The 11,695-nt window shown below is 34.2% G+C and overlaps 1 protein-coding gene across 2 annotated transcripts; it reads left to right on the top strand.

Moving 5' to 3' along the window:
• The first annotated feature begins 5,250 nt into the window (after nucleotides 1-5,250).
• On the top strand, nucleotides 5,251-11,147 carry LOC123551057 (uncharacterized). Of its 2 annotated transcripts, XR_008370501.1 has the most exons (4): nucleotides 5,251-5,686; nucleotides 7,719-8,851; nucleotides 9,282-9,340; nucleotides 9,620-11,147. XR_008370501.1 is itself a non-coding variant. In XM_053540529.1 (3 exons), exons 2-3 carry the CDS (start codon nucleotides 9,296-9,298, stop codon nucleotides 10,604-10,606), a joined length of 1,032 nt encoding a protein of 343 aa, XP_053396504.1. In that variant the 5' UTR covers nucleotides 8,760-8,851; nucleotides 9,282-9,295; the 3' UTR covers nucleotides 10,607-11,147. The 2 variants fall into 2 exon arrangements, 1 of the variants encoding a protein (XP_053396504.1); XM_053540529.1 differs by lacking the exon at nucleotides 5,251-5,686 and having other exon boundaries at nucleotides 8,760-8,851.
• Nucleotides 11,148-11,695: the final 548 nt, after the last annotated feature.

Below are 11,695 nucleotides of genomic sequence, written 5' to 3'. Positions count from 1 at the left end.
CTTTGTGAATTGCTTTTCCGAGACTTAAATTAATCATTTATTTTCTAACATGAGCTACATGTTGATGGATATATTGATGACCATTCATTCCTGGTTTTACTGATTTTCGAGACTTCTTTTTGGTTATTTGACCCGGTCGTCAATAAGATAGAAAAATCCTTTTAATAATCTATTTTGTATGTAAATTTAAAGTGCATTTGCACGTGTTTGTTATAAAATGGGTGCTGTATAAATCTGGTATATATAGTAACAAAAGAAAGAAGACCCGATAAGTAGCCAACAGCTACGAAGTATATATACCTATTTGACAATAAAAAGACTCGTTACAAGATGGAAGTCTATAAATTAAGTAAATAAAACGACTTCACATGCCTTTCTAACAGTATTTAATTACAAAAAAATACCATCTAGTTTAGCCTATCGGCTCATGCATCCAAAATGTATTGTTGCTTAACAATACGGATAATATAGCGTGAAAAGGGATACATAAAATTTGTTCATTTCAACATTAGTATGAATCTTCAAGAGAATGATCCATATTAGTGGTGAAACCGGTTGAGATTGTATAGAATTAAACTATGTTAAACCAAAAAAAAAAAGGCATTAACAAGAGACCGTACAAAAATTCATACTTTTGCAAAAATATTGGTTATTACAATGCACCGGTAAAGATAAAAATGTAAACAACAATGGACTCAGTGTCTATGAATCATTGGAATGAATGAATGACGGTCGATAATAGTCACAATACTGACTGACAGCGAAAGCTAATTTTTTTAACTGTAATTTCTTATCGATTGAAATCCTTTCGAAAATTGTAAAATTAAAGTTCGCCGTCTGCCGTTCGCATGCTGCTAAAAGGGCAACACAAAAGATATTTCACTGGTTCAATCTGACTTAAGTACTTGATCTTCTAAACGAAGATCTGAGAACGACCCATTCACATTCGTCTTCTGTATATTTTGGATTTCCAGTATTGCTATTTTTATTTTATCCAATCAGACGACTTGTTCGAATGTCGAAGAGTAAGAAAAATGTGCAATCATTCCAGGGCTCGAACCCGGGATCCCTCGCTTACAAAGCAAGTGGCCTACCGACTGAGCAAACCGGCTAACTGATACCTTACGACATTAGAATTGTAAATATCAAAAGTCAAGGCTACAGGTAGATTTGCAAGATGTTGTAAGTTAGGCCCTGATTGGCTAGCGAAAGGGTCGCCAGAACGAGGCAATGAATAGGTCGTTTTCAGATCCTATGCGTAGCGTAATAGGAGATGTACTTTAGTCAGATTGTTTCACTGGTTCTACCAGTTAGTAAGTTCATACTGTAAAAGCCACGTAGGAGAATTTTGGGCAGTTTAGCCCCTCATCGATGTGGGTTCGAGCCTCACACGGGGCGTTGAATTCTTCATGTGAGGAAGCCATCCAGCTGGCTTACGGAAGGTCGGTGCTTCTACCCAGGTGCCCGGTCGTGATGAAATAATGCACGGAGGGGCACCTGGGGTCTTCCTCCACCATTAAAAGCCAGATAGTCGCCGTATGACCTATCATGTGTCGGTGCGACGTTAAAACCCCCCCCCCCCCCAAAAAAATCAAAAAAAAATAACCAATTTAAATTGTTGGCAAAATTAGATATTTTTTCTTTACACGAAAACTGCCGTTAGCTAAAAAGTTAACACGCTGAGTACACCGAACATGATGTTATTGTCACAAAATTGTTCACGCAATGTCGTCGGGTAGAGAATAAGGGAGCACATACAATACCTACCTTTAGCTACTACTATTATAGCGAAGTGGTAGAATGTCTTCTTTAGGTGTGAGAGCTCCTGGGCTCGAGTCCTGGTCAGACTTTCAAAACTTGCATTCGGTTACAACATGTATTTGCAGGTTATCATACTGTTCCAGATGTTCTATAGTTTTAGCGAAGAGTATAATAGATCATTATCTAGCAATCCAGATTGAATGTACAATGAAATACACCCAGATAGAAAACATCCAATATATTATGTCCCTCTGATGTTTCTGCTCTACGTGTCCAAAAGAGTTATATTTCCTTGATTACAAAGTTCTTTAAAGTGGAATTATACGCATTTTTCAAGTACAAACCAGCTGAAATAGATGTGTATGTAAAAAAAGGGTGTTGGAAATCATGGCTTTTAACCCAGTATACCAAACTCTTTTTGTTACCAGTACGAAATAATAATATTCGAAATATGACTTTGGGTAGTCTTTTTAAGAAAGGTCAAACTGCATGCAGGAGTTGCTTCCCTTCAGCTTATGAAAGCTCTACATATAGATAAGGGAGATCACTGCGTAGAAGATTGAAAAAAAGCTATTATTATTTAACTAATCCGATTTCTTTATTTCTAAAGCATCAACTTAAAATACTTATATGGCATTATCATTGATTTAACACATTTAAATGCACAGCAAAATTGTAATTATAAAACATTCACCAAAAACACACCATGTGCAGTAAGATGCCCAAAATGCCACTTTAATAATATATAAAGATATTAAATGCTCATTACTATACGCTTCTGATTATTGTCAGTATATCTATTTTTGAGAAATATATGAACAGTTACATTTCAAAGCTTTTTAACTTCATATCTATGATTTGAAAAAAAATAGGTACTATCTCTACAGTACCTTCCATTGTTTTTCCCGATATAACACATATATCATAATTTCATGATAAAGTCCTATGTACGGGCGGAAATATTTAAACAGTTTATAAGGAAATAACCGAATACTTTTGAATTTGTATATTTTGATTTATTCCTTAACCGGTTTCAAAACTTATCATTAGGAGGGTTACAAACAATATAGCGTCATTTGACGTCATCAATAGAAACAAGAGGCATCACTCCTAATAAAAGACGTCTAATTTACTAACGAATAATAACGGCATGACGTCGTTGTAAAACGTCTCTGTATAGTATAATCTTTTACGTGTCTCTGTTTAGTGATGGTTTCGATGTCTTATAAAATCATTTCTCATTGTTTTTTTACTGACTATACTGTCCGTGAACATTTAAAAAATGGAAATATTTCATATTACGGGAACGTAGCTATTTATTTGTTAGTAAATAAGATGTCATTTATTAAGAGTGACGCCCCTTGTTTTTACTTACGACTTAAAATGGCGCCATAATGTATATTTAAACTCTATATATTTTATATATTTGATTTATTCTCAACCAGTTTCATATATATATTTCATTACTCTTACATGGGAATCTTTAGTTCTATCGACATCATAAATAACAAATAGAATATACATTCATATAAGTTAGATCTACTCGACATTTTTAGATAAACGCAAGGGCCACAATATGAAAATAACGCTTGCCAGGTTAAAAACGTTTCTGCTGTAAGACAACTTAGAAGCTGTTGGAATGACGGAAAATCGTACATAAAACTCATGCCATGTATTTTAAATCTAAACGCTGTCACGAATGTACTGATTAATAAGATCTGTAACTTCCTAAAACAAAATGAACAGCACCATGAGAAAACCAACATAGTGCGTTTGCGACCAGCATGGATCCAGACCAGCCTGCGCATCCGCGCTGTCTGGTCAGGATCCGTGTTGTTCGCTAACGGTTTCCCTAATTGCAATAGGCTTTGAAAGCGAAAAACATCCATGGATCCTGAGCAGACTGCGCGGATGCGCAGGCTGGTCTAAATCTATGCTGGTCGCAAACGCACTATGTTGGTTTTCTTATGGCGCGGCTGAAATAGATAATTAGTAATAGTGACATGATCACAATATTTTATAAATAAGTTTGGAGTAGGCGCCTTGTCTTACCATTTAGAATCACATAATATAGAAAGGGATTGTAGGAAGGAACTTGCAATTAACTTCCTTGTGCAATCCCATTGATATAAAGTATATAGCTTTATTAAGGTATTAGATCACTAATAGAGAACCTCCTTTTTGAAGAGTATTCAATTCCTACTATAAACCTACTTTTACTGCAATTCCTAGAGGGGGGGGGGGGGGGGGGGGGGGGGGGGGGGGGGCGTAGGTTCAAGCCCTACTTGCACCAAATTTTTTCCCCTTATTTTCCTTTTTTCTTGTAAGTTTTTACTTCTTTCAAGACTTTTTATTGATTTCTTGTACAAAAAAGGAAAAAGATGAATCTTATAAGCAATTTCTTGGTGTTCAAAGTGAATTTACTACTTAAACAGAAGGGGTAGAGTTATACATCTTTAAAAATATGGAGTTACACGCGGTGAAAGTTCTCTAATTTGCTTTCACTCTTAGATTATATATTGTGGAAGAAATTTAGGTAGGTTTTACGTCTGCCCTAAGGTTATTTTTAAATGGAGTAAGCAAAATTCAAAACAGAAACACAGCATTCGACCTTATTTTTTCAATGTTGAAGTATGAATTCTGTCTCATTAAATCCGTTTACTTGAAGTACCATAGAAAAAATGATACTGACATTTTTATTTTGTGTTTTATAATTGTTTACCAATAGTTTGATGTTTCTTTTATTAAAATAAATGGTAAAATGAGTTCTCGGCAAACCTTTTGGATAGTGGCTATCACTTTGAAATTTGTCTCTACTTGAGCTTGAGGAGATACCATAAGTTATACAAAATTTATAAAAAACGGCACTGTAAAAGTTGTTAAAAATTGCAAAATAGTGCAAAACATGGTTACCTTTCAGAATATACCAAGCAAAGGCCATTTTGTAAACATTACTATTAGTGATCTAATACCTTAAATCATAACTTAGTGTGGTTACTATCAATATCTTCGTTTTCCAAAAATATGTACCAAATGCAGATGCAGATAGTAGCAAATCAAACGCCATTTCAGGAACTACCACTTGACTTCGTTTAAAATTAAGTTTGTCAAGTATGATAATGTATTACGCATAGGTCGTGACTTGCGAAACAGTCCTGTAAAATACTTAAAGGCTGTTTAAAACATTTTTTTTATATTTATCTCATATATTTGACGAGCAAATGCCATTGCATATCCATAATCTTTAAAAACAAGAAATTTAATTTAAGAAATTTTGGTAGATACGTTGATGTCCAATTTTATATGGACTACATTTCACATTAATTTTACTGAACATACTTTTGTGCGAATTAACACCATCTGACTTGAAGAAGCAAATATATTCCTTATCCTTTACGAGTCAGACAAGGAAGAACTTAATCATTCCGAAGAAAATTAATTGTTAATTCCTAAACTGGGAAAATGAGTAATATATTTATGTGTATAGTCACGCATATCACCAGTGGCTGAAACTGAACGGCAATAAAAGGGCATCTGCATTTTAAATCAATGTCAAACAATGGAAAAATACTCAAGGAATAGAAACGTTAAATATGAAGGCGAAACCACCAGCTTAAGCGAAGTTTTGAAAACTATGGATTTTCCTATAGTTGCAAGAATTTCTAAGATGAATGAACTTGCAGGAAAATGTTTAGTAGAAAACAAAAATGTCTTATTTCAAACGCGGTTGAAAATAAAATGTGCACAGGTTAGAATTTTAGATTTCAACGACAAAGAAAATTTACTAGAAGCAAAGGGTATTGATTTCATCATGGAACATGGCAATTTTGTTGATGATGAATATCTTATACCTATGAAGTACAATGGAACACTCAAATTTGTTCACAGACCAGGCGGTCGGAAAAGATATTCTTCTATATCACAGGTAATTATTGTATACAATTTATTAATTTTTAATTGTTTTAAGCGTTTTGCTTTGACAAAGAACAATCGCTTCAAAATTGGTCACTTGGTGTTTTAAAAAGATCATATTTTCTAAAAACGGACAAGTCAGTCATAGTAATTAATCAGACATGATCCGACAATCAGTTCGCTCTAGCCACGAATCTACGTGTTAAACGTTAAGTTTGGCTTAAATATACAAAATGCATGTTTATACTATTGTGGTCAGTGAAATGCATAACAAATGAATCATATAACGATTTAAATGAATAAATATAACTGTTATGGACTATATATTTTTATGTTATTAAGATTTTATGTCGATTGACCAGAAGGTAAGTACCACTGACCAGAGATTAATTCAAATTATGACATAATATAAGAAATCCAGCATTTAGATATAATATTAACAATTTGCTAATGGAGTACGTACCAGTACAATTTTACAATTCTTCAACAAGTAAAGTCAATTCCAGATATTTTGACCATGTTCCTGACTCAGTTTTATAGAATTCAAACATTTCCAGCAAGTTAACGCTGCTTTTGCACTCAGACGGCCATAAAACATTTAAAAGCATTTTAGGAAGCTATTTTTGTTTTAGAAGAGTACTCGGAGTAGTTTACCCTGGTTTAATTGCCACAAAAAAGGCAAATACCAAAAAGACAAAGTAACCTTAAGATAGTGGTCCATGTTCGAACGTCATCAAATCATAGAAGAATGCATTGTTTTACATGAAAATTTAACAGCATATAAAACTATAGAATTTCGAAAAGGGACTGCATGAAGGGGCCACACTTCTGGACAGTTGAGTGCCTTTAAACTCATCTTTTTTAAAAAGCTGTTACATGTTTTCGTTTTGATGCATTTGCAACAACGTACGAGTGTTTAAACTTTACATAACTAGGTAAAACATCGTTTTTGACAATTGTTTACATTTATTTCTTTACAAATGGCATTCTTATTTAAAGGGAGACAACTCCTTCAGAACATTTTAAGTATCCAACGCTGTGGGACAGAACAGTAAAACATGTACTGGACAGATAAGTTGTTGGTCAAGATGCTGTTCTTTTACTAAAAAATCTGTTGTTTCGTGATATACTGCTAAACCTTAAATCGCTTGTGGTGTCGAGAAATTAATCGGTTCGTGAAAATATCGATCGTGAATGTCACGTCGAAAAATGTCCGATTGTCGCCGAAAATGATGAACAAGAAGTTGCAGAACTTGTTTCAGAATTAATCTTAATTAGCATCACGAATCTGTTGTATAAAGGTTATGAAGAACAATTATGTCTATTTTGAGTCAATGTTCTTTCAAGCGTCATTTAAATATCTACAGAATTTGTAACTGTCATTAAGACTTAAAAGTAGCTACTGAAAAAATATCAAAACTTTTAAGACTACAAATATAAGAATGGTTCATTCATCGTTCATTAGCGAAGATGTTCTCATTATCGGTCAAAAGCGTAACTACGAAAGCCATTTACTATAATAAAATTCTAAACGATATTTTTAATCGGAAAACGTTGCCTCGTTTTTTGTCGATATTGTATTCAGCACAAATTCCAAACACATCGATTCGGCTGAATTGCAGTCATCTACAGTTTATTATACCGTTGGCCAAAGTATAAGAAAGGCATAAGTTTAAATTAAGGCTTATATTTACACAAGGGGGCCTCCATGGCCGAGTGGTTAAGGTCGCTGACTTGAAATCACTTGCCCCTCATTGATGTGGATTCGAGCCTCACTCGGGGCGTTGAATTCTTCATGTGAGGAAGCCATCCATCTGACTTACGGAAGGTCGGTGCTTCTACCCACGAGCCTGCTTGTGATGAAATAAAGTGGTAAAAATATATTGTACACAAAGAAATAATTTTTCAAACATTTCATACTAGATAAAAGTGTTCTTTTTGTAACTATGTTTTTTGTAGCATGTGATCATTATAATGTAGGTCTATATATGTAGCATGTTTCAGACTTTAAAGAACGATATCTGACAACTTTTTAACTCAAACAGGTTCTCCAAGAATTACCCCGATTTGTGCTTGTAGAAGAAGACACAGTTTCCATGCCATCAAATGGCATAGGCAAAATCATTATCATACCCGCAAAGACAATTCTTGAAGTTGTTAGAAAATTCAACGAAGGTGGAGTAACGTATTTACAATGCAGTGATGGCCACGACTCATACGCTTTCAGTGAGAAGGAAAGAGTAAGCTTCACAGAAGTCAAAGATGAAAAGTTATATCATCTATTTGAGCTTGTGCGTCTTCAATTATTACCAAAAGCATTTAAGTTCCTAGATGTAGATCCAACAGATATAGTACTAATGAATGAGGAGTTGAATAGTGGCTTATTAACAATGGCTGGGGGACCAATGGAATTAATGCGTTTTGTTGATGTTGACATAATCGTTGGCTGGGTTAGAAATAACAAAAAGAAAACATATGAAACCTGTGTAATTCCAAGCAATCTTTGGCCATTGATTCAACTTCAAACACAAGCATTTCCTGATCAAAAAGCGAAGCACACTTACATTGACAGAAAGTACGGTCACTGCATACACTCTGACTTTGTAGAGAGGAGTCTATATATACTACCTGTGGATCAGTCTGCGATTACCTGGCTAAGAAGTCCTGATTTGTATGAGCGCAATTATTCGGGAAGTGCACTGTTTGATGTGGTTTATATTGATTTTCAAGGTAAAACCATTAATCAATAGGCAGTTTGTTTTTGTAACATACAATTTCAACATATTTTTTAACTTATCAGCTGTTTTAATGCAGATTTATCATTAGAAGTACAAAATTCTTAACCTTGCACATTCTGGATATGTCACATCCGTTTTCATATATATTTCAGATTTCAATATTTTCGGTCAACATTAAAATACTGATTTTAAAAGTATGGCTAGGAAATTTTGCTTCATAAAGGATTTTTTTTTTGTTATTCAGCCGTGTGTTTAACTCTGAATTAAATAGAACAGTTTAATCTGGTTTTAAAGTGTTTTTCAATTTCTCATTGGGTTCTTCAGTACCTTGCATTTTAGTTAAAGCAATGTTCACTCTATCTAAACAGCCTCGTCTGAGGATGACGACGAGACAGTTGGTGATGATATCGGAGACGTTGACTGTCAATCACCATTACCAGGTAAACAATTTGAACAAATACTTCTGTTTCCATAGTAAGATCTTTAAATGTTGTGCCAGTTTGGAAACCAAGAAATAAACTTTTTAAATTGCATAGTAAATAAAGCATTTGTTCTAAAATAACGTTTAAGAATATCTTCCTAATTCACCACAAACAGCCAAATGAGGAGACTTAACACTTTATTATGGCAATGCCCGCATTTCGCAGGCCTTATAACAAATTTTGACAGAATTTAGCCTATTTACTACTCCGTGTTTTGTTCAGTCGAAAACATCGAGAGGCTAGTAAATATTGAATTTTTTTTTGTCATACCAAAATGTATAATTGGAATTTCTAATCAATCATATTTTCATGCTTACATGGCTGCTAGAAGATAGAGTAGAAACATATAAGTTCATCTTTATTTTTTTGCAATTATTTTGTTTTTCAGAAAAACCAGCAAAGATGCTAGATCTCCATGTTCCTTCACAATTACTTCCTGAAGTAAAGGTAGAATTGTTTTACAAATAATGATACTGGAATTATTGTATTTTATATGAAAGATGTCTTTTGTATTTATAATTTGTTAAAAATCATTGCTGTAAAGATTATATTTCATATTTCACACAGACATTAAAAAAAAACAACTGATGTAAATGGATTTTATTTTAATCAATATTTCAGAATTTACTCTTCTCAGCTGAATTTATTCCAATTATATTTCAAAGAAATCCGAATTGGAAACAGTAGCTCAAAATTAATGACATGTTCTTGCATCCTTTTATACAGAAGAAAATGTCACTTTTTGGGAAAGTCCATAAAGAGTTAATGAGTTGGTTCTTATCAAAATATCAGCAGCCGAGAAACAAAAGAAAGAAAAGTAAAGACGATCGTTCAAATACTCACTCACAGAAGCATATAACGGCCAAACGGACGTCTAAGAATAGATCTAGACACTCTTCAGAAAGTAATGTAAGGGACGGTCCTGGTGCCAAACACTACAGAAAACAACTAACTGGCGCCAAATCTGCATTAAGCCAAATGAAATTTCCGTCTGTAGATTCAATTATCGAGGAAAGTCAATACCTATATGCCGATGAAATGTCTGCTCGACTTGTGAAATCCAGTGAAAACATACGGGAAGTATCGCCAACACCGGCATTTTCATGTAGTTCTTTTGCCATGTCCGGTGCAAACTCAGATTCCGATGAGTCTGACTTGGACTCGTCACGTAGTTATGACTATCCAGTTTTTGGAACGTTTGTCTCTCAAGCGCCTGATTCTCTTCAACATCACTCAGCGACCGAATCAAACGTATTCCAAGCCGATGTGCAAGACACGGTGTCAAATTCACGAAACAGAGACATAACAGACAGGTATGCAACCACTCCATTTAATGAACAATCTACTGAAGGGGAGTATCTAATTATGTCAGTTGCACCCCAAGGAAGAGAAAAAGAAGCATTGTCCTGTGTACCAGAAAGCGATGGATATGACATTTCAGTGCCAAGTTCAAACAGTAACTACATACTAGAAACAAATGAGACAGAGGATAGGTTTTATCAGTATTCGGTTTTGGAGACCTCACATTGCTTCAGACATTGTGGTCTTGAACAGTTTGCAGATGAGTGTTTGAAGAACAGACTTGATGGCTCGTTTTTCAGAAACTTTAATCTGCAAGTCATGAAAAGAGATCCCTTCCATCTATCCACCTTCGAGGTTCTGAAAGTCAGAAAAATAATATTCGAAGGTTGGAGACCGAAAATCGGCAACTAACATCGACTGGATATTAGTTGAATTTATACCTGGTCCAGTTATTTTGTTTGTTTATTTTGGGTTTAACGCCGTTTTTAAACTTATTTTAGTTCTGTAACGACAGCAGTTACTCTAACCGATGTTCCTGGATTAGGTACCAGTACAAGCCTGTTCGCCACAAGTAACTGCCAACTTCTCCACATGAATCAGAGGTTGAGGACAATGTCTTTTATCAAATCATCATTGAAAACAAACGCCTCGCCCAGGGCTCCAACTCACGACCCTGCTTTTCGTAGATTTACGCTCTCCTTATTGAGCTAAGCAGGCGGTCTTATTATAGATTTACACCTATTTAATTAGATTGTGTATTCGTTTAAATGGAAGGTGATCAGTACATATCTTTGTAAAAGTAACAGATATTATTTGCGAGCGACAACAACATTACTTTTAATGAGATCAAACCAAACCAAGTATCAGTGAAGTATACAGTAAGAGAAACGTTTGAAATCACTTCATATTTGTGACATTGTGTAAATACAAAAAAAAAAATAACATAGAATAATTACAAATTAGAAAAATACAGTAATGTGTTGTTATTGGGAAGCAAAATAAATATATTTAGTAGTAGTCAATATTGGACTAATTTCTGGCCTGTTGTTTTGTATAATTAAAATTTCTTTATTAAAGTAATAGAAACTTATAAAGCTCCATTGTTTTTGTTGATGTTTTTTGTGGTTTATTTTATGTAATATCTTTCATTAACCTACTGTACATTTGTAAATGCACTGTACACATTTGGAAAAAATAAGTTATGATTTCATGCTTCATAGCGGAACTCGCTCGTTTCTATATTGTGACATTTTAAATCTTGATTAGGTAAGTACAATATACACAAAATGACATCAAAGTGTCGCTCGATTTTGTTGAAGTTATATTCTGATTTTACGACATATGTTTCTAAACATCCGAAATTTTAAAACAATGTAATATTTGTGTCATGGAAGATATTGTCAAAGATACTGAAGGGGCATTTGAAGTTCCGTTACGTGTATGTATTTGTTTCTTAATCTGACATTCAGTACTAGCTCCTGTCCATGTTGATACGTGACC

Source organism: Mercenaria mercenaria, chromosome 4, assembly GCF_021730395.1.
Source record: "Mercenaria mercenaria strain notata chromosome 4, MADL_Memer_1, whole genome shotgun sequence".
NCBI classification, from domain to species: domain Eukaryota; kingdom Metazoa; phylum Mollusca; class Bivalvia; order Venerida; family Veneridae; genus Mercenaria; species Mercenaria mercenaria.
Note: the sequence above shows the minus strand (reverse complement) of the source record. Positions and strands in the feature narration are given on the sequence as shown.

Excerpts from the sequence above, each read along its gene's own strand:
- LOC123551057 (XM_053540529.1), top strand. The coding sequence starts at position 9,296 with ATGCTAGATCTCCATGTTCCTTCACAATTACTTCCTGAAGTAAAG. Across the intron at positions 9,341-9,619 it reads AATTACTTCCTGAAGTAAAG|AAGAAAATGTCACTTTTTGG; the intron begins GTAGAATTGTTT and ends CCTTTTATACAG.